The 23,778-nt window shown below is 51.0% G+C and overlaps 1 protein-coding gene across 1 annotated transcript in view; it reads right to left on the bottom strand.

Moving 5' to 3' along the window:
- XYLT1 (xylosyltransferase 1) overlaps positions 1-23,772 on the bottom strand; it is a gene marked incomplete at its 5' end in the record, with an annotated part of 297,678 nt that extends 273,906 nt beyond the window's left edge. The window contains one exon of the mRNA XM_035022356.1: positions 23,617-23,772. Coding sequence (XP_034878247.1) covers positions 23,617-23,772 — 156 coding nt within the window. The remainder of the gene's footprint in view (positions 1-23,616) is intronic.
- Between the last annotated feature and the right edge of the window lie 6 nt (positions 23,773-23,778).

Raw genomic sequence — 23,778 nt, 5'->3', positions numbered from 1 at the left:
TGCAGGAAAGTTGCAGGCAGTCCAGATGGTTGCCGCGTGCCCTTCGCTGAGACGCTAAACTGCAGGCTCTTTTTGAATTTCACCAGTTTTTCCACTAACGACCTCTGCTGTTCCAGGATCCAATCCAGAAAACCACGCTGCATTTGTCATCATGTCTAGACCGGGGGATTGTTTTAAAAGTTCAACGCCAATCATTTCCCTACCTTAAGCTCCACAAGGATTTCCCATACGTTTTGGATGAAATCTGAACTCCGGGCGCGAGTTTCCAAGCTCCATGCAATCAAGCCCCTCCGCCCCTCCCCTTCCCTTGCATCTCGGCCACGCTCCCCTCCCTCCGTATGCCCCAGCACACAGGCCTTTTGTCCCTTCTTGAAATCCCAAACTTGGTCCAGTCTCTGCACCTGCTGTGCTCTGCCTGGAAAGCGGTTTCCTCAAGGGGTCTCCCAATTGGTTCCTCAAGTTTAGGTGTGGGCGCGTGCCACCTCCTCTGAGAGGCCTCCCTCATCACCCCAGCTGAGCCGGCCCCACCCCACGGCAGTCAGCCCAGCATCTACGGCCCTTCCGCTTTCATGAGCGTGTGCACTGCTTCCCAAACCGCTCCTCTTTATACATTTACGACTGATGGCCTCGCCTTCTCTGTGACACAAAGCAGACTCCTTGCCCATCTTGTTCATCATTTCACTTCGGGTCCCTAGGACACTACCTGGCACATAGTAGATGCTCCGTAAATATTTCCGAAACTAAGAGTAGATAAAGGAAGGGTACCTGTTTTCAAACGTTCACAGATGTATCCCAAGAATCTAGAACTGTGCCTGCATATAGTAGGTGCTCAAGAAATACCTCTTGAACGAAATGCTGGTCACTGACTTGGCCCAAGAACCTAGCATAGTGCGTGGCCCATAGCAGGTGCCCGATAAATAGCTGTCGGATGAATGGTACTTGAATGCACGCTGTCCACTTTCAAAGAAAGAGGTGATCACAAAAGGGGAGTCGGGAGGCCACGTTCCCACCCAGGGATCTCTCTCAAGAGGTTGCCAGCAAGGAAAGCTGGGAGCCTTCCCAACAGCTGCACGGACATCTGTTTGGAGAGTGCACCCGGCCCGCGGGCCGTGCTGAGGTGGTGGCTGCCACCAGGCTGGCCCCGGACTCTGCGGAGAGGCTCCCAGACTTGTTCGGGAAGACGCACCCAGCATGGAGGCTCCTCAGCGGCCCCGGGATGCAAAGTTGCTGCCGAAAAGGCCACTGATTAATAGCCTCCGAGGGTCTATTGTCTGAATCCTGTCACCAGAGGAGAAACAGCTGTTTACAGTTTGTTTATTCATCTCCCTTTGGAGCCTTTTCGGAGGAAACACAAACGCTTGTTCTCCAGGGCACAATTCGGCAGCTGAAGGGAGCGAAGAAAATGGTGTTTATTCTTAACAGCATAAAGAGGGGGGACTCTTAGGAAGTCTGGACACTAATGGGAAGATGGTTCTCTGGGAGGCACCAGACCTCATGGTGGTCTTGTACAATGTCAGCCTCTCGAGGGATGCCTGAGAGTCTGACCCAACTCCCAACTGAAAATTTAGGTAGGCGAGCACCCACAGATATGAGAAACCTGGAATAGCTCCTTAGGCTTGGAAGTGAGAGAGGAAAGTGATCACCTGTTAATAAATACAGGTGACATCCTATACGAGGCCACCATGTACAGTTGTGCAGGTTGGGCACTGCACATAGTTCCCAGTGAGGGAGAAATCTAGCCATGCTCCATAGTCCAGGGCTGTTCTCTTCAGAGGAAGGAACACCTTTCTTATGCATAAACACCGTTTTCTGACCAAGCCATGTCTCTGCCTGGAGTGGCGGGCACTTTTCTCTAACACATAAAGGCACCATGCAGCAGCCTAAAAGCAGAGTGTCCACCGGACCAGGCTGGAAACTCACAAGAAGGATCAAGACCTTCCTTCCTTTCCCGCCCTGGACTTCTGGTTCCCACTATCTTTCCTTCTTCTTTCATCAGATTCATCCATCACCTTCCTGACAAAACGGCTGAAAAGAATGAATTCTCCATCTACTCAAGTCTTCCCATAAGGTTTACCTATACGGTGGAGGTAAGCAAGGTCCTCTCACAGGTCTGAGAAGGAAGAGAAGGTGCCAGAAACCTTCTGCTGGGTCTGTGGGCAACTGACTATGAGCTAGGGACCCCTGATTCCCTCAGGGATGAAATATGGGGAAGGAGTCCACGTTTTGTTTAGAAACATGGGGTCAGGGACACAGGGGGGCCACGGGTAGGCTGGGGTAAGGGACAGGGAGAAAGGAGAACCAAAGGCAGAAAAAGCTCTGGTCAAGGCCAGCACTGCACCCACGAAGTTCAAACACATCCCAGAAAGTAGCCCTCACTTCTGGTCCCTGAAGGCCCAAGAAAAACCTCTCCCTGCTCCAGACAGAGGCCCCGGTGGCTAGTACGGATCCTGGGGTCAGCACATTCATAGCCAACATGCTTCCTAGATGGTGAGCAGGGAAGGACAGGCCCTGAGACACACCACCAAGCTCCTCTCCATTCCCTGTTCTCCAAGGACGCCTCATGCCCACACCTGAACGCCCTGCTCCTAAGATGGCTCAGCCGGCTAGAGTACAGCTACGCATACACAACACACATGCGTGCACGCGCACCTCTCCACACGTGGCATCCCTTAGAGCTGCACCTCTAAGTCACCTGCTGGCAGGCCGGGTTTGCTTTCTTAGGGCCCTGACCACTTTCTGCTCCTCTCGTCGAGCTCAGGCGTCAGCACACCAGGACCCATGAACTACACCTGGCCCCCTGCCCGCTTTTGTAAATAAAGTTTTATTGGAACACAGGTATGGCCATCTGTTTATAGACTGTGCCCGGTTGCTTTCACACTTGAGGGACAGAGCTGAGTCATTGTGATGGGGACAATATGGCCCGTGGAGCCCAATACATTCACCGTCTGGCCCTTTCCAGAAAATGTTTGCCCATCTCTGCTCTAGAACATTTGTTCGTGTATTTATTAAAACATTTATTATTGATTATCCGCCTTCCCCCTCTAGAATGTTAACGCCACAAGGCAGGGGACAGTTTTGTCCAGATAGATTTCCAGCTCTTAGTACCTGACAGGTGCGAGGCACTCGGTAAGTATGTCCTGAATGGAGGAATGAATGATCGTTAACTGTTCGCACTGCTCAATGTGGGAGGTGATGTTATCATCCCATCTGGCACATGAGGAACCGGGGCTCCAGATGGGCCGGCGGCACTGAGCAATTTCACGGCTGCTCCATGATGGCATCAGGAGATGGACCCAGGCCTTTCCACTAAAGAGGGTAGACCCCTCTTTAAACCAGCGGTGTGGCTTCTAGAACCACACGGAATCTCTTCTGCCTGTCTCACCCCATCTATGCATCCGTTCTCATCCTGCCTCACCCCCTCAGGGCTGGTAAGGGGACCGGAGATCAAAGCAGCAGCTTTTTTTCTTTTTTTAAATCTGGCATATATTTATTTTTATATTTAAAAATGTGTGGTTTTTTGTTTTGTTTTGGTCTGTTTTTTAGAAAGAGAGTGCACACTAATTGGGGGGTGGGCAGCGGGAGAGAGAGAATCTCAAGTAGGCTCCATGCCCAGCATAGAGCCCGATGCAGGGCTCGATCCCACAACCCTGAGAGCAAGACCCAAGCCAAAATCAAGAGTCAGACCCTCAACCAACTGAGCCACACAGGCGCCCCTAAAAACAAATTTACTTAATCGTTGCAATAACCATTCGAAGTTGGGACCACTGTCATTCCCACTTTACAGACAGAACATTGAGGCAGAAAGATAGTATGACCGGACTGAGCTCATACAAACAGTAAGGGATTCCAGGATTCTAGGCTTCAGTTTCTAATGACTAGGCAATGCTGCCTCTTCTAGAAATGAGGTGAGCTACACAGGCCCCAGAATGTCAAGTTCAGAAAGCACAGTGCTCCTTCCACACTTGCTCCTGGTTCTACAGGCGGGAGGGAGGTGGGAACATGGGAGATTACAAGCATTCCCATGTAACCCTTCTAAAGACCCAGGGAGTTGCTCTGAATTTGAGACGGTCTGAAGGGAAGCTCAACCAACCCTCAATGGGGAACAGCCCAATGAGAACCGAGGCTAGCCCTCCCCAGCCACCCCTCCACAGGGCTCAGGACAGCCCATGCCTCCTCCAAGCCCAGGAGCCATGGCCAACGTCACTGGGCAAACAAAAAGGAGCCTCGGAATGTCCCTTGGCCTCAAAGGACAAGGGAGTCCTCATGCTTGCCTCCTCCCTCTCTCGGGGAGCCTACAAATTGGAATCTTCTGAAAATGGTTTCCATAACTCAGTTAGCAGCAATCAATTATTCATGACCTCGCTTCCCACAAACTCATAGACTGTCACTGTTAGCAAGATAATTTCTGGACTCTGCCCAACGGCCCTGCTCTAAGCTGTCAAGCAGCCCACTGTTCATTTCCTCCCTTCCCCAAAGACCCCCAGGGCCTGCCAACCACTAGCCACCTCGACCCTGGGTGGAGAGATAGGATGGGGAAGGCCCCTAGGTGCCCAGAGCCCGGGAGGGTCCCGATAGCCAGGGGCTGCCTGACTCACTTTGGGCTTTTGGGGCAGAATGTCTGACCTCGGTTTAATCCAACTGGAAAACGGCTCAAGAATTCCAGACCCAGTGCCAGGCTCTGGGATGAATCCCACGTTATTTTATAAAATGCTTCAGGCTCCAAAAACATTGTGTTCTCTAGAAAGCATGACTTGTGAGGGTCTCCCAGACATGCTGTCACCCTGCCAAGTTCATGGTCAAGAATGTTTGCTACTTGGCAGGGATTTATGAGCCATTAAGACCACCATTAGTTTTTTTTTTTTTTTCTCCAAAACACTTAAGGCAGTCTTTAGGAATATGTTCTCATATCTTGGGGAGAAGAAGGATGCTACCTGACACCCTGGGGAAAGACTTTCAGGGTCTGACGTCGGACCCACAAGGGGTCGAGCATGAGCTCTGCCGGTTAAATAGGCGTGATTCCCTGCAAGCCACCTTTGCTCTCTCTCAGCCTCAGCTTCCATGTCTGAAAAATGGGAGAGTAACAGAACTTGCCCCTCCCCCAGGGCTGTGGTAAGGATTACATAAAACGGCACCTATAAAAACACTCAGTGCCTAGCTGGCTCCATCACAGACACCACGGCCTCTTTACTTACTTCTAAGACCCCGTGGCTTGCCAGAGGCATCACCGATTTCCTAAGTCTGGGGGCAATGGGGTGTGTGAGAAAGCATTAAGGAAATGTACACACGAATTAGTAAAATTCATCCTGGGTCTTGGAAATACTATTTACTACACAGGAAAAATATGCAGCTAAAAATGAGGTCAATTATGATCATTATTAAAATCTCTACCTTAATTTTAGGTGAGGAAGCGGGTATAAAGAGGTCATGTGACTGGCTACTCACTGGGAACAGGATCCTGTCCCTTAGCACCCCGGACGGAGGGAGGAAGGAGAACCAGACAGCCCCACCTTCTAGCTCCTCCTTCCCTTCCTCCTCCTTCTCCTCCTCTTCCTACAAAGATTAAAAGTAATAACACTAGCAAGCACTTTATGGTCCTTAATATGTGTCCAGGCCCTGTGCTAAATGAATTACCTGTATCCACTCACTTATTTTTCCCAACGACCCTCTGAGGTAGACACCATTACCCCCTCGTTTTACAGATGAAGAAACTGAGGCACAGCGACTTCGTCTAACTTGCCTATACTTACACAGCTGGTAAGTGACAGAGCTGGGATCTGAACGCAGGCACCCCAGCCTCTGAATCCACCTGCTGGAGCGCCTGGGTGGCTCAGCTGGTTGAACATCTGACTCTTGATTTCGGCTCAGGTCATGACCTCAGGGTTGTGGGATGGAGCCCCGAGTCAGGCTCTGTGCTCAGCGCCAAGTCTGCTTGAGATTTTTCCCCCTTCCTTTCCCCTCCCGCTCTGCTCCCCAGCTGCATCTGTGTGGGGCTGGCCAGCGTGCCCGGGGGAGGGGGAGGGGGAGGGCACGGTCTGCAGCCCCAGCCTGGGTAAAGTCTCCTGCGACAGTAGCAGTCAGCCTCTCACCTGCCCTGTCTGTGGGCTTGGAGGATGGGAGAGCCCAAGAGGGCAGGAGGAGACTGGAGGCCTGCCAGGCCTGGGACTGGGGAGGCCTCCCCTACAGGCAGGAGGGTAGGGGCAGGGCCAGAAGCTGGGAGAGAGGACCCTCCCCCGGTCCACCTGGTTCCAGCCAATCCGGCTGCGCGTTAGGTAACATGGGGTGGTTAGGAGCTTGTGCTCTGATTTGCCCCTTCCCAGCTGTGCAACCCTGGGGGAGTTACTTCCCCTCTCTGTGCCCCACTTCCTCCCTCCACAAAACAGTGACTTCAACAATGCTCACAGCACAGGGAAGCATTAAGAGGAAAATGCTTGGCCCATGGTGAGTGATTACTAAATGGTCCCTGCTATTATTATTATAATTACCGTGCATGATCATCAGCGTCCTCATGCACAGACCTCTGTATCAGGTACCAACAACACACAGTGAACCCCAAGGTGGGGGAGCTGAGAAGAAACCTTGAACCAGTTCTAGAGAAATCTTTGGCCTCTGGATCTTTAAAATCTCATTTTAAAGCACGGCTCCATAGCTCTGGCTTTTAGAGCATCTCTTCATCTCATCTCTCATGCAGTTTCCAAAGGAAATGAAAACATTAACTGAGCAACTGCTATGCAACTACTAAGTTGCCATTTGCTGTTCTAGCACCGGGGGTCCTTTGATCGAGTCAGCAGATCAGAGAACCACTGTGACGGTAACGGGGAACATCAATAAGGTCCTAAGAGACCGGAATTTATCATCAGGGAGAAGGGGGTGAATTCCGGGGGGAATAAGGCCCTTTTCCGCACACAACCATGCCAGAACAGCCACCTGCACAATGGAGAAGGCTGTAAGGCTCCCAGGAGCTCCCTCCGTGAGGTGCAGGTCACAGGTGGGAGGAGGAAAGGTGTGTGTAACTTGGGCACCCAAGACCACAAAAGACCTAAAACTGAGGATCAAAAGAGACCCCCTAGAAATCACTTAGTCCATCTTAAAGATGGGAACAGAGACGCCCTGACAGGCCACCCAAAGCCACACAAAGCAAGATGCAAAACAGGGGCTGGTGCCCAGCAGTCCCGGCTCCTGGAAGTCCAGACCTGCCCTGGAAAGCGCATAAGCGATCCCAGCACAGCACAGCCAGAGCAGACACGGTCACCGGGCCTGGGGCCAGCGGTCCCTTCCCTCCACCATCTCTGTGGGGCGACGCCACCTGGCTGGGGGGTGGGGGTGGGGCAGGCAGGGCGCCACTATCGAACAACGGGACTCAGGACAGGTGCGTTCTGATCCGGAGGCGAAGGGAGGGAAAGGACTCCTCCTACTGGAGGGGCAGGGGGCGCTCGGAAAAGCACCCCCTGCAATGGTAGGTGTGTTTTCTCTGGGAGGTGGGGGGCCCGCCACAGCCGAGAAGACCACTGGAAACAGAACAGTTCGGTACCACCGGTGGTCAACTTTGTTCATCTGTTGAGTTCCGCCTCCAAATCACAGTATGTCGAAGCCAAGTTTGGAAACGGGGACGATGCACCCACAAACAGAGCTGCAGGGAACCTTGGTGAGAGAGCACCTGACGGTGGCAGGAGGCTACTGCAGGCCCTGCTCTGGGCTCAGGAAGGTCACCCTCTGTCCCCCTCTCCCTTCCCCCCATCCATGCCTGACCATCTCCCAGTTGTCTCATCTTAAATGTCACCTCCTCAGCAAAGCCTGCCCTGATGACCCCTTCTCCTCCATTACTCATGGTCCCCCCCACCAGAACATGACCTACAGATGGGCAGGGACCCCGTTTTACTCACTGCTCCTAGCACAGTGCCTGGCACACAGCAGACCTCGGGCACCTGTGTTGAATGAATAAGTAAGTATGGCTGAATGCCCTGGGCAAATCTGTACAGCTGTGTTCTCGTGTCAGAGTTCTAGCACACGATGCCTGGGGGATGGCCAATGGACGTTGCTGGGAGGCCACCAAAGTCAACCCCCAGCTAAGCAGGTTGATGTCCCCTTTCTGCTGGAGAGCAGCCAGCTCCGTCCTTAGTGAGATCGAAGCCTCTTGCCCGTCTGCCCAGAGAGCACTCTCCATCACCGCCCCCCCCCCCCCCCCCCCGCCCCCCCCCCCCCCCCCCAAGCAGGTAACTCCAGGACAAGGAGAAGGCTGGCTTTACGTGACCCCAGGCAGGCATCACATCTGGGGGCAGAGCTCACTGGGTACCAGCAGAGAGTCCTCGGATTCTACAGCACATGACCTAGCAGCCTTATTATTCACGAGGAAAGGGGTCAGTAGGAAAAAAGGATGCAAGGTTTGCTTTGCCTCAAGAGATAATATCTCACCCACCCGCCTGGATACCATGAAACTGCAGGGACTCCTCCCCATTGCTTCCTCCGCTCAACCAGCCTCTGCAGAAGCAATAAGCAACCACTGGGAGTGAGGAACCTGCTGCGGATTCACCGACTGCAACCCCAGGAGGAACCAGACTAACGTTTTGTGCTGGCCAGTCGTTAGAGGATCTCATGGCGTAATGCCTCCGCGCTTATGTCATGTTTCATGAATTTCTGGTTTTATTTTCATTTACGGCCCTTTCCTACTTTCTTTCGGTTTGTTCTCAATGAGTTCAAAAATAAAAATAGGGGCGCCTGGGTGGCTCAGTGGTTAAGCGTCTGCCTTCGGCTCAGGTCATGATCCCAGAGTCCTGGGATCGAGCCCCGCATCGGGCTCCCTGCTAGGCAGGAAACCTGCTTCTCCCTCTCCCACTTCCCCTGCTTGTGTTCCTTCTCTCGCTGTGTCTCTCTCTCTCAAATAAATAAATAAAATCTTCAAAATAAATAAATAAATAAAAATAAAAAGTGGACTCTCGTGTTAATCATTTTAATCTTTCACGTTTAATGTCAAAAGCTAAAGTGCTTTGAAAATAGGTTACAGGGGCGCCTGGGTGGCTCAGTCGGTTCAGTGCCTGACTCTTGATTTCAGCTCTAAGTCATGATCTCAGGGTCATGAGATGAGCCCCACGTGGTGCTCTGCACCGGGCGTGAGCCAGCTAAACATTCTCTTTCTCTCTCCCTCCCTCTGCCTCTCCCCCGCCCTCCCACCCCAGCTTACTCTTTCTCTCTCTCTCAAAAAAGAAAAGAAGCTATAAATTTTCCTCTGGGCCCAGCGTTAACCTCATTCCATAAGTTTTGATATGAAGTATTCTCATTTTCATTAACAACCCTACGATCAGAAATCCCAGATTTGGTTTCTTCCCTGATTTATGAGTTATTTAGAAGAGGTTTGTTTGTCTAAATCTCTAAGTGATTGCCTTTGAGAGGCTAGTTTTAAATATATCTTATTATTGTATGAATGAGGCCTGAAAGATTTCTACTTTTGAAATCTATTACGTTTCTTTTGAGACAAATTAACTGTGGATTTTAATTAGGGCATCTTAGCACATCTAGACAACAGTGTTTGAAAAGAAAAGGCCATCCCCTAGAATAAACATCGACTCACACATACGCACATCTACCTTCGTAAAGAAGAAGGTAAGCGAACCATTAACTTGGTGGGAGACCCAGAACTGCCAAAATTTAAGGATTAAGTTGCTCCAATCTAGGAATTCCATAGCCAGGAATCATACCCACGATGGCACTGAGGCTCCGCCGCCCCATTTTAAAGACTAAATCTGAGCCTGCCAGAGACGGAGCCAGATATCACATTAAATTACAGCTGAGACTGGGTTTCGTGGACGCAAACCCCTTCACCATGGAGTCCAGCTTTCTTCTCAAAGGAATATTAAAAGAGCAGCAGACAGTCTCCTCTGGTGACCTGAAGTGTGTTCATCGGACAGGGCACAGGCAGCAAGCAGGCTCCTAAGACAAGCAGGACTTGACTCCTGGGGAGAGCGGGCCGGCTAGAGAAGGAAGCTGACCGGGCTCTTCCAACAAGCCCCAGAAAGAACATTCAGTCATTTTTCAGGCAGTGCCAAGCAAACTTGCGCGATGGGTGGATCCCGGGGAATCCTGGCCCTCTCCTCCCAACCCTGGGAGGACCTCTGCCTGCAGAGGTGGGACAGTGGCAGGTGGAGGGCCGAGCCTGCAGGAGCGGATGCAGGAAGGACCCGCGCCGCTCAACAATGCTGATCAGGGGGGCACACGGAGGCCGCTCCTCAGGGGGAGTCTCAGCTCCAAGGCTATGGCCCACGTGCCATGTCGGCCGTCCCCGAAGGGCCATCTCAGCACGGTGTTTCAATGAGAAATGACACATGCTACTGGGGGCTTGAGATCTGATTGGGGATGCAGAGCTGCATCCATCTGCTTCCCAGCAAGGAAGCCAGAACAGCGAAGAGATAAACAGAAGTCAATCAAAGCAGAGAGTGACATCGAAAAAAACTCGCCTAATTCTGCCGGACTGGTTTTGCCGCATAAAGAGAAGAGTCATTTGGACAATATGGCTTCAGCATAAGAAATGAAATGATGGCACCATTCCCAAAAGCAAGCGAAAGCAGTGAATGTCAGGCATGTTCCCGACATCCTTGAAGGTTCTGAGCTGGAAGAACAGCACACCCTTAATGAACTGCGGTTCTACTGACCCTGTTTTGCAAGACTAATTACTTCTTTGGAGAGTAAGCCTGGGTCCAGAGTTTCAGCACATGCAAGTATCACCAAGCAGGAAAAGTAAGACTTCCAAATGAAAGTATGTTTGTCAAAATCAACCCCTTCAAAACAAAACCAAAAAAAAAAAAAAAAAGTGCTTAAACCAATTCCTCCTAGGTCCGTACCGAACAGAAATGTTTACCAAACCTGTTTAGCAAGACACCTGCACAAAAATGCTCATGGCAGTGCTATGTCCCAAACTGGGAATTTCCAAAGGCCCATAAACACAATGGATATGTAAATCGTGGTATATCCCACAATGCAATACAACACAACCATGTGATGAACAGTGACAAACACGCGACACGATGTAGACTCGGAGTCACCACCCAACATTTACCAGATAGTAAAGGTCTTGGGCTTTGGGGGCCACATGGTCTTTGTCCACACTACTCAACTCTGCCTTTACAGGGCAAAAAAGCAGCCACATCCAGTATGCAAATGAATTGGACATGGCTGTGTTCCAATAAAGTTTTATTTATGCACCCTGAAGTTTCAATTTCATATACTTTTCACATGCCATGAAATGTTATTCTTCTTTTGATATTTTTTCTCCCCCAACCACTTAAAAATGTGAAATCCATTCTTAGCCCACAGGCCCCGTGGAAATTGGCAACGTGGATCTGGCCCGAGGGCTGGAGTTGGCCAATGTCTGATATAATTTCTCATAATCTCATCTCACATGCTGCTAAGCAAACCAAACCAGGGACCAAGTTGTACAGATCGCGTGATTCTGTTTCTAAAAAGAAGCAAAAGTAACCTATGGGGTCAGAAGTCAGGGTTGCCCAGGAGATGTGGGAACTGGAAGTGGGAAGGAGAAGAACCTTGGCAGGGCGTGGACGGGCAGCGAGCTGTCAGGCTCTGTGCTCTGGATCTGGGTCCTGGTCACAGGAGCATGGCCACTGGTGGACCTGCACATTTTATGATTTGTGCACTTTTGGGTACGTATGTTCTATTTCTTTTTTTTTAAAGATTTTATTTATTTATTTGAGAGAGAGAATGAGATAGAGAGAGAGCATGAGAGGGGGGAGGGTCAGAAGGAGAAGCAGACTCCCCGCCGAGCAGGGAGCCCGATGCGGGACTCGATCCCGGGACTCCAGGATCATGACCCAAGCCGAAGGCAGCCGTTTAACCAACTGAGCCACCCAGGCGCCCCATATGTTCTATTTCAAGAGAAACTTCGCGAGTTGTTAAAGTCAAGGCAGGCCCACTCAATGCGCTTCAGAAACAGAAGTGTAAAGAGAATCACAGCCGTCCTGTTACATTAGCCAAGAGTCCTTCCCTATGGCTAGGCATCGGCCGAGGCTAGAGTATTTAATAAGGGGCAGATCTGAGTCTCCATCCCTCTAGGTGTTACCACATTTGCTTCTAGACGGAGGTGTGTTCCATGGTTCAAGGGAGCGCACCAACCTCAGACTCCGGTCAGGTTGTTTCCCTGGGTGTTTGTGGGGAAAGACGCTGTTCACCTGACTCCCTGCTCCTCCTCGCATGGAAATCTGCCATCAATCCCGTTAACAGAAACGGCATCTGGCAACACGCAGGGCCTCCAACCTGCAGTGAAGCCCGTGCTGGACACACACAAAGGAGGAAGGCCAGGCCTGGCTTCCGTGTGATTCCGAGGGAATAGGCAGTTCATTATTTCTTCTTAGAGTCAGCAGCCAAGTCTCACTAAAAGCTGTGCTTAAAATTATCGCTGTAATTATTCTAATACAAATGAGCAACTTATCAAAACATTATCCTATAGATGCTCCCTCACCGCTCCAAGACTAGTGGGGCAGGGTGGAGCCTACCACCCCTGCATTGCTCCGTGGGCCGGGTCGGCGGGAACTTTGGTGACGGGACTTCTACCAGATGCCCAGCTCACCAGGGTCCGTCCTCTGTAAAGAGGCATGTTTCGCACTTTCCCTGGCGGTGGTGACACGGGGTGACCACCCACCCACCGCCGGGTCCTGATGCTTCCATCCATGCGATGGGCGGACAACCAGTGCCAACCCTCTCGCAGGGCCATTCGCAAGAATTCCCAACCACAACTGCTCTGGGAAAACACTCAGTGTGACTCACACACGCACGCACACATGCACTGTATGGGCTCCCTGGTCACCCCGCCCGAGTTCAAAGTGCAAGTCTGCTGCTCTGTGACTTTGGGCAATTCTTCACTCTGTGCCTCAGGGTCCCCAATCTGTGAATGGGGACAATGTCATGAAGTGGATGTCAACAATTCAGCAAGATAACCCAGGAGGTGCTGCTTAGCACAGTTAATACATAACAGCAGTGACTCTCACCATCCTCCTCCTCCTCCTCCTCATTATTTTGAGAGTTGAAAACTCGTATCCTAACAGCAGTCTTTCAGGTCACACAAATAAGCAACATCGAGGGGTGGGCTCCCAGGCAAACCGGGAAGTGGGACCCTAGGTAGAGGGGCAGCCCCATCTGCCCTCCCCCAAACGTGTGCTTCTTTGGTAATGAAGGCCAGAAATACACATTTTTTTTTTTCTTTTTTTAGAGAGAGAGAGGAAGGGGCAGAGGGAGAGGAAAGAGAGACAGAATCTTAAGCAGGTTTCCATGCCCAGCACAGAGCCCGATGCAGGGGCTCGAGCTCACGACCCTGAGATCACAACCTAAACCGAAATCAGGAGTCAGATGCTAAAATGGACTGAGCCACCCAGGCGCCCCCAGCATTTCCAATTTTTAAATAGGAACTCCAAATTCAATTTTTACTTGAAATCACTGATGTTTATATGTTGGCCAGTAATTTAAATTTTTTTTAACAAAAGAAGGAGGAGGACGCGAACCCAGGGCTGCCATTCCTCCAGCTGCAGCCCAGACCCGGCCCACGGGAAGTGAGGTTTGCCCCCTTGGTACTTTCTCATGTCCGCTTTTGTTGGGGGTTCATACCGCTTGCTCTCTCTCTGAAGGAGAGTTGGTTGGCTCCACGTGATTTTTTTCACCCTAAAAGAAAGCCAAAATAGCAGTCAACCCCTGGACCTAAGAAGTCAATCCAGGCTGTGCCCACTTGTGAACCCGGCCGTTTTCTGTGAATTCACCTCACCTCCACATCACCTCTTCCACCCTGGTCACTGTCATCACCTCGTCTCCTAAACAAGAGGGATTCAGATGTAACAATTCAGAAACTATTCCTGAATAGGACTAAGGGAAAAAGCAGGTAATGAGAGTATTTTACATCAGAAATGGAATCTTCTGTAACCGCCTGATGACAAGCAAATGGGGTTCTCTGTTTGTGTCTTTTATAAACTGCCTGGTCTGAGCTGGGGATAAAAGAGAGAGAGAAAGAGAGACAATGAATAGGCTTTTATTTCAAAGAGAACATCTGCAAAGCATGGTCCTACATTAAAAAATAAACAGAAAACAGCCACTAGTCTGGGGGGGGAAGAAAAAAAGATTTCCCATTACATCTCTAATTAATAAAGCCCCATTTCACAAGGAAAGAAAAAAAAACAGAAAAAGAACAACTTTCCCACATCCCCAAAGAGAGGATGCTTAATGAGGTAACCCCTGGATTACTTGATCCATCTAATCTGGTTTTAATACTATCCTTAAATAATGTATACATTAGCTCTCCACCACCAAAAACATTTGTTTATTTTATTAACGTGAGCCCAGTTGAGTGCTAAGACTCTGCGAAATTATCATGCTGTCCTTGGGCTCTGTTTTTATTGCTTGTCTCCTTGCTCATTATAAAATGATTAGCTGTCTCCACTGCCCTTTTGAATTGCTGTTTGGGTTGCAATGCAGTTCTGTTCCCCGGGTTCTGAGCAGGCGAGTCTTGATTCGGGGTTAAGTTAACAGAGTCATTACGGGCCCATCTGGGAACTCATTCATCATGGTTAATTCCAGGTGCAACACATGGGGGACTCACGGACACAGTCAACATGAAGTGAACGCTCATGAATCCAAGAGATGCACATGAAGGGTCCAGACCCAAGTCCAGAAGATGGGCCGGAGGAGCCCCATCACTGTAGGAGCAATGGAGAGAGCAGCCGAGACCATCAAGAGAGGGCCCCGTAACTGTGACTGCCACTCAGACCCAGGGCACAGTTCTTCCTAAAGTCTCACTGAAATCCTCTCTACTTGAACATCGGAACAAAATGGCACCACTGCTGACCAAAGGAGCAGAGTATCTTCAAACTGGGGAACCCAACGTTTCCCAAACTTTGGCCATTCTGGCACCCCCTCCTCAGTCATTCGCCATCCAAACCGAGGCCAGGATTAGGATTAGAATTAGGGCTTGGTACTATTACTCATGCATGCTCATTATGTTTAACCAACTTCTCTCAAATGCCACTTTACTTGCAGGCTAAGCGCTAAGAGCCCCAAGTTGTCATTTCGATTTTCCCTAATGCACATTTAAAGAACTACATAGTATTACAATTTTTAAAAATATTCACCCAACAAGGCACAAAAAGATGAAAGTGACTGAAAGTGACGGTTTGTGTCCCTGACAGTGCTGGAAGCCAAGCCACGGTGTTTCAGAATGTTCCAGTCTTCCACCTGCTGTGACCAGCTCTCTGACAACTCTCCACATCCCGAACCGTGTTATTGTGGGGCAGGGTTGGGGGGAGCACATGAAGTGGAAGGCAGACAATTCAAAACAGCGTGTTCGCCGCATGCCCAACAAAGGGGAAACCGTTAACCAAACTGTAGAACGCATGGGTCTATTTTTGTTGAGGACACTGCCTTCACAATGGCCTGATCCTTGTGAGAATTTGCATCCTCTGGGTACAGAGCAGCAGCGAGGGAGGGAAGGAAACCTCCATCGTGCCCAGGGGAAGCAAAAGCAGTGGAGGTAAGTAAGTGCTGTGAATAAACCACATGGGGATAATTGAAAGGTGACCACAGACACTTATTTTTGGCTCATCACAGTGAACACGGAGATCTTCTAAACAGAGGTTGCAAATTCAGCAGTCCAAAGGGGCCAGTTAGGCATCACAGGAGAAAGAAAAGATCCAGGTGTGTGCGTGGGGCCAGGGGGGTCTCAGGAATCTGGAGGGTCTCGGGGACAGCCCCTCCCCCGCTGGGCCAGTTGAAAAACAAGCAAGGATGGGGGCGCTGTCAGATCTCGTGACTTTCTAAAAGGCATGCCCATAATCCCCATGGTCTTACAGCATATCTTAATCCTTAAGTTTCGGTGCCTTTTTATTTGAACCTACAGTGTGGGCCAAACCAAACCTACCCACAGGCCATGAATCTGAGGGCCTCTCTTGCAAACATCTGTCATGATGGGGCTGCAAGAGGAAGGAGAACAGGAGCCCTGATCTCGGGCCAGAGCTGGGGCCCATCACCAGGCCCTGCCAGCTGGGTGCCTTTCTTGCTCCTACAACGCAGATGAGGAAACTGAGCCCCTCAGAGGTGAAGTAACGCATCAGGTATGAAGGGCAGAGATGGGCTGTGAACTCCAGATGTCAGAGCCCTGCCCCGGCACCACCCTAACCATCACATGACAGGCCTCCTAGGCCCTGCTCCCCTTGCAAACCTTAGGCAGCTCACTGCTCATCCCCAGGCTCCTTATTAAGCTGTAAGAAGAGCTTGAGCCCCATGAGTGGAGCAATCTAGACCTCATGTCTGGCAGTCTGGGGGCAGTGGGAGCCTTGAGGGCTTCCAGGCCCCTGAATCACACTATTCCTGTGCAGAGGACACCTTCCTCTTGCGTCCAAGAGGCCACTCTGGGGAAGCGAGACTGGCAGTGCATCTGGCTAGGATGTGAAAGGGACCTCTGAGTAGCAGCAACGGCCCAACACTTCCCCTGCTGGGCTGGTCCTCCTGAGGGCAGGGGGCACATCTGTCCTGTTCATGAAGGTTGTGCCAGTCCTGGGCACAGTGCCTGGCAGGCTCTCACTGCTGGAATGGAGGATGGGTAGATGGATGGACGGACGGACATATGGATGGATGCACGCACGTAGAGATGGATGGGTCCATGGATAGGTGGATGGATGTAAGCGCATCTGCACTTATGAATGAACAGATGGGAGGGGAGGGAGGGTGGGCCAGGGGACTTACTGAATTGGACAGAGACCAGGAACGTAGTCTGTGGAGTCACCACCAGCCTTCAATCCCTATAACTGACCACTTCTCAGCTGTTCAACCTTTATCCGACTTCTTGCCTTAGTTTTTATGACTTGTAATCAGTAAAGCAGAGATGAGACGAATCACCTTTAACGTGAAGCATGTTGTAAGAATTCCGAAGATCACGCCTTCCTACAGCATCTGGTAGAAGGTAAACTTTCAACGGAGAGAAATCCTCCTCACCCTCCCCATTGTTAGCATTACAGTTACAATGTCTGTGCCCCATGAGTAAGGGACCGCTGCATATGTCTCTCCCCGTGAACTTGACTCCTTCGGGCTTGATCAATGTTGCTCATGGCCAAGGATTACAGGAAAGGATTAGCTGGGAGGAGAAATGCTAGTCATTAGCATCCACAGACACATCAGCCTGGATTAGATTTCCAGGTAAGCCAGCAGTCATCTGGACTGGGACAAACCAGGCCAGAGACAGAACAAACCCATTTCCCTGTCCACAGAGGGCCCTGGAGGGCGAGATCCTCCTCCAAAAGAGATTCAAGAAATGCCCTTCTGTGCCCCCTCTGCCCCACCCGGCTGGGGGTCTGGGCTCCCAGGCCCTGATTCTAACAATGCCAGTCTCCATGTTCACGACAGCGTTGAGCCAGTTAAGGTGACACCCATCCACCCTCCCTGCCGCCCTCTTTTCAACACCTTCAGTGGGGGAGGAAGCAACCCTAACCGCGGGGATCAGAGGGGCACAACCTGATGAGTATCTGTGGGCAAACGGGTAGTTTCTGTTGCAGGCGGAAGGAAGTGCCCACAAAACAATCGGCCTGTGAGTTCTTAGAGATACCTCCCTGCTTCTCCCAGGCTCTTGGGGGGCTCCTCATGGGCTCCTCCGGAGAGAACCACAGAGCAGCTGAACTGGGCGGGTGGAGAAGCAGGAAGCCCACTGAGGATGAATGAAAGGCTGTTTCCACTGGCCCAGGAGCCTTGAAGAGCACCCTCCTTCCTTCCTGGCTAGAGAGAGCTGAATTCAAAACTCCTTCCTCCAGCCAACTCAGCAGTTCCAGTTCCACCCTCGTATGAACGCTGCATATTTCAGTATCAGGTGATACCTTCCATTCCAGGACCATAACATCCTGTGCTGGGGGCTGGGCTTCCTGACTGAATCAACTACCTACGTGCCTCCTTAAATGAGTTCTGCGGTTCTAAGGTTAGGGGCCTTCGCAAGCTGCTTATAAGAGGGAGGGTGTAGAGCAGAGCGGTTAAGAGCCCGGATTGCCTGGGTTTAAATCCTGGCTCTGCCATTTATAACCGACCCTGGGAAAGCTGCTTAAGCTTCTTCCTCTGCCTCAGTTTCCTCCGTAGTGTGAGGTTTCAATGAGTTAACGCTTGTAAAACACCCAGGACAGGGCCTGGTTATAGTAAGCTCCAGGACTGTTGGCTGTGGCAGCTAGAACACACATTTGCTAAAGGAATAAAGGAGTTAATGCATAAGAAAGGCTTCAAACGGTGCCTGGCACATTATAACTGCCCTATAGAGACTCATTACTGTTATTATTACTCCCTATTTGTGATTATTACTCCCTATTTGTGTCATTATTTAGGGGTCTGATTCCACGAAAACTGCCTATCTGCTCCTTTTTCTAGGGTTGGCACATTTTTGGAAATCTGCAGTAAGAAGGGAGAAAAGCGGTATGAAGACTTTCAGGAATCATTTGGCTGCGTTTGGAGTTTTTCAAAGAACTGCGCAGACACAGCGCTCAGAAACCCGTAGGTCGACTGGAATAAGGCAGACCTGGGTTTGGATCCCAGCTCTGCTGCTCCCCCAGCTCTGCACTCTCGGTGAGCAAGCTGCTTTGCCTCTCTGAGCCTGTTCCCTAATCTCCAAGATGGGGCCAGCAACAGTCCTATCCCACACAGCCGGGGAGACTCACTGAGATGGTAAGGTAATAACTGCAAAGACCTCGTTAACTCCTGCCGTGCAATCAGGGGGAGCATCGTAGTAACAATGTATGCAAAACATCTAAAGGAGGCTTGGCATACAGCTGGCACTCAATAAATATTAGTGCTCCTCCCTCGACCACATTCCATCCTGCTGCAAGGCTGGGACACACACAAGCAATGGATCTACTCTCCTGCCCTGGATTTCACTCAAACCCGACTTTCCATGGGAAAATAAATAATCGCAAAAAATTGCTTATTTCCAAACATACTAAGACTTTCTTTTCAAGAACAACAGCTCACATTGGAGCATTTTCATGTGCCAGGCCCCAAAAGCAGTTCACATGTATCAGTACATTTCATCCTCACATGACCCTCTGCGGGAGCCCGGATTTTCAGAGGAGCAGAGCAGAAGGACTTGCCCAAGGTCAAGGAGATGGCAAAGAGCAGAGCCTGACCTGAACCCATCTGTGTCAGACGCAAGGACACTTAACGGTCTCTTTCCTGGGCGCTGGGGCCTGGCACACATCACCTACGACTTTTTCCTCCTGCTCCCACGCCTTTTCCTTTGAACTTGGGTGTTGTTGGGGTTAAGCTTATGTTTTACTTTTAGTTTTCCCCAAGGTATTTTCTTGTTGGTTCTGATAGATGGGGACCAGGGTCCACAGAAATGGGGGAAATGCAAAGAAAACAGGGAGCATTCTCCTAAGTGATAAGACAGGGCAGTGTTCACCAAGAGACAGAGAGGAGGTCAGCCCTTACACCATGCACCCTATGCAGTCCAATGATGTGGGCACCGTGCGTTTTTGTCTTTGTGCATGCAGATTTATGGCCCCACTGACTACAAATAGCTCCGGGTGAGAGGGAAGCTCCTGACTACAGAGATATTCTTAAGGATATTTTGTTTTTTGGGGAAACACACACACGCACGCGTGCACAATGTCAGATATCTGCCCCAGTTCAAAACACCAAATTTCCTTTCCTATTAAAACCATGGATCAAAGCTGGACAATCCCCAGCAAACAGGGACTAACGCTTTGGCTTCTTATTTGCAAAACAGCAAGTATTTTGTCACGTAAACTTTGAGAAGATTAAAGAGAAAAAGAACTGATAAACGAGAGAGAATATCTAGAGTGTGACGAGACTGGAAGGAAAGGAAATGTACATATACAATTACATATATACCCCTATGTGTCTAATAATTTCTACTTTTATTTATCTGTTCATTTAACATTTTCCAGTATATGATTAAGCAGATGGCAATATCTGCAGTAAGATAAATATTGTTCAGTGATGCATATTTCTGTATACAAAGTGTAATACATTGCTCAAACAAAATAAAACCCTATTGAGAGTGTGAAAAAAAGAAAACCCAACCATCAATAAAATACCCTCTGTTCTCTCTGGTCACAAAACATTTGGATAGAAAGAGAAGCCACACCTCTCAGGCTGTTAGAACCAGAGGTGATCTGGATACAGTGAACCAATTTTTCAGAGTCACTGCTGATGTCTGAAAAACTCCTGAGTTATCTGAGTAAGGTGAAGTATGAGGAATTTCTGCCAAAAAATCAACAGTTCCAAGGGGTCAGACGATACAAAAACCCCACTCCACATTAAAGATGCATGTGTATGGGAGGGCGATTAAAAATTCGGCTCCTTGAATGAAACTTACTGTGTAGCACTTTATCTAAGGGCACAAGGAATAAACGCGACTTCAAGAGGATCGCTGGAATCGAAGGGAAAGAAAATAAACGTTCATTACGTGAACACACACAGCTCTCTTTCATTTGTCCCCAATCCATCCAGAACCTGGAGTGTGATCTTTTTGACACTCTCCCCAGTGTGTTCCCTCCCTTCATAAGGGAGCCCATCTGTTTCTTAAATTCTGAGATGACAGTCAAATCCACAGCTTACAGGAGACCCAGCGAAGGTCTCGGTGTCTCAGCCACAGCTCTGCTCCAATCCACCCGATAATTCTAATATTTAAGAGCTCTAGAAGAGGCAGAGAGGGAAAAGGAGCTTGCAAATCTTTTATAGATATGTCCATCTTGTCACCATCCTCATGTCGTCTCTGACTCTGCTTGAGAAACTGTGTGTTTCTTCTTGGCTCCTTAAAATGCACCAAAAATACAATCAGGTCCCTCCAATGGGGTGCCGCTCCCCAGACATAAAAGGTGGCAAGTGCAGAGGCTCTGGGACGGTAGGCACAAGGAAGCAGCAAGGTCTTGCTCAGAAAATGCTCTGGACACAGTGCCTGCCGGACACTCTTTGGGACACAGCCACCAGCACCACCACCGCCACCAATGGGGCCACAGACTCTCTCTGCCTGCAAGAATTGCACCTGCCCCACTCCATCCCGCCCCCACCCTCCAGAGAGCTCAGAGATGAAGCACCATGTCCCAAGCATGTGTCTCACCAGTTCTTTAAGAGAGCCATCTGGAAAATCACAGGGATTTTTTTTTTTTTAAACATCCCACTCCTGAATCTATCTCCAAGGCATCACGCTAGCAGCCCCAACAGGGTCTGCCGACAAACCACATGTTGCAAGGGCCTGAGTGGCTTGCGAAAAGGTCTGGTCCTCTCCCAGCCTGCGGCCCAAGCTCAGGCATGTCGTTGGACTTTGGGAACAGCCTGCCCCCTTCTGGTCTCCTTGAGCTCCATGGAAGGGCAGGGGCTGGGTGGGCACGGCTAGAGGAGGACCCACCCCCGGGGCCCTCCAGCATGTCTGCGCTGTGATTTCAGGATCTAGCAAGGCATGGGGGTAGATGTGGGGCAGGGAAAGAGAGGAGACAGACGAGCAGTTAAAATAAAATACAAATCCAGGAGACATAACAGTTCACAACAGCGCAGTAGACACCCTCAGAGAAAGGGGGAGGACCAAAAAAACAAACCAACAAAATCTATGTCTATAACAGAAGGTGAAGAAATTGACACCTGGGGAGATGGGGGAAGGGGGGGGGTAGTAATTAAGCCTGCAGATGAAAGCAGAGTTTCAAAAAGCAGTGCAACTCTGCTGCTGGAACTGGCATGCCAAAAGGAATAAAAAAAGGAAATGGCAAGCTCCCACCTACCTTCCCAACTGCAAACCTCTCTGCGGCTGAGCTGGGAGGAGAGAGAATAGGCTACTGAACTGAGCACACACAGCCGGGGTGTGGACGAAGTACTCAAAACATCCAGGACGCAGGAAGAAATCCAGGCCTCCTTCCTTCTCTCTGCTTATTTCAACAGGTGGTCTTTGCACCCAAAGATACACCTCCTGGTGCCTGTCAACCCCAGACGCAAAGGGTACAGGAAGCCTCATGCCACCGTGTTCAGCCTACATGTTCCACTCTGGGCCAGCAGGGCTGGTCCTGAACCCCCTTGCACCGCACCTCCCAGTAGGGCTCCAAATCCAGACCGAACCCCGAATCACATTTCTGCCCAAACACATCACGGTTCACCCCAGGATTTAAAGGCAGTGCCTGGGAGTACCCTTCTCTGGAACTAAAAGGCCACAGGACATTGGGAATGTTCTGACTCTCCATCAGGAATCTCCCTCCACACCCCTCCCCACAAACAAGGGGAAGACGTCCACCTGCTACCTACACAGACAAGCGAGCAACGTGAAATGCCACCATGTCACCTCCTGGGACACAAAGAGCCGCACTCCAGCAAAGAGGGTCACCGCTGATTCCAAGGAAGTTTAACAGATCAGAAAGCATCACGCTGCGTCTGAAGGCACTCTTCAGAGAGGGCTCCCAGGGCGACAAACGACACAGACATGCATTCAGTACCTAAGGATCCTGAAACTAACCCCTAGCATCTGATGTCCCCCCAAGAGCTAGGAGAACCCCTGTAGGCAAATGGCATGAGGAAGATAGAGACACACTGCACATCGTTATTCCTTAGGACAGACACTCACGCCCACAGGGCACAGCGAGCATGGCCCAGAGCTGGGGACTCTGACCTCCTGTCCTGCGTGTCCTAGCTCAGTGGGCTCAGCAGGGCAGCCCAGAGAAGGTGTGAAAGACATCCCTGGAGAAGTTGGGGACAGGATAGAAAGACACCCACATGGCCCCAGAAGATGGACAGAAAAACCAGTGTCAGAGCTGAGACTGTTCACACCCAAGGAAGGCAAAGAAAACCCAGAAGGGCCAAAGTGGTGATGATGTGGTCAGATACACAGCTGGTGACACTGATTGGCTACACACAAGACGGAGAGCCAGGGACAGCCATCTAGGAGAAGGGGCCATGCCCTGACCCTGGACAGCTGGGTGAGGAAAGTCAGAGAGGGCACTGGGAGAGGACAAGGTTAGAGACGGAGAAGGTAGAGACACGAGCAGCACAGACAGCCAGAGATGGCAGACAGGAGACCTAAAGTAAGACCAGGCGCCCAAGCCTGAATCTTGATTCAGGGAGACGGCTGGGGATTTGGGACACCGATCCCAGACCCCACCTCAGGCCCGGAAAAGACAAGAAGATGGCAAGTAGGGAACGGAGTTGTCTGCACTCAGCTCAGCAAAAACCAAAGAGATGCTGTGAGCACCACCCATGAGCAGCGGCTGAGGATCCCGGGCACGATCCACGCACTCAGACAGTGAGCAAGGCACCAACACCCACATGCACAGTGCAAGTCGGGGCGCCCAGCAAGAGTGACGGGGAACAGGAACCCGGCCAGGCTCCGGTAACCCCCAAAGCGCCTCCTCTGGAGATAACTTCCCCAGACCCCAAGAGGGCAGTCCACAGACTCGGGATGGGGCAGCCCACTGGCCCCCTCCGAGCCTCGGCAGGAACCCCGCCCCGGCTTCCAGGGAAAGAGACAGGGACCCGGCAAGCTTGGGGAGTCCCAGTCTGATGCCCGGGGTTCAAGGGCTGCGGGGGGAGCGTGGGGTCAGGGCTGCCTCCTCCTCACCCTCCCTCCCTCCCTCCCTCCCTCCCTCCGGGACGCGAGCCGAAAGGGCATCTTACCAGCGCCCGCGCGGGCAGTGCCCCCCGACTGGCCGGCTGCTGCGCTCGGGGCTCTCCGGGGCCGCCTCCCCGCGCCCGCGCCGGGGCCCCCCGTCCTCCGCCGCCGCCTCGGGCTGCAGCCGGCCCGGCGGGCAGGTCCCGGCGCTCCCGGCGCGGGGCCGG

The sequence above is a fragment of the Mirounga leonina genome, unplaced genomic scaffold, assembly GCF_011800145.1.
Source record: "Mirounga leonina isolate KUSES-001 unplaced genomic scaffold, KU_Mleo_1.0 Mir_175, whole genome shotgun sequence".
NCBI classification, from domain to species: Eukaryota; Metazoa; Chordata; class Mammalia; order Carnivora; family Phocidae; genus Mirounga; species Mirounga leonina.
This window is presented reverse-complemented; position numbering and strand designations above follow the sequence as displayed.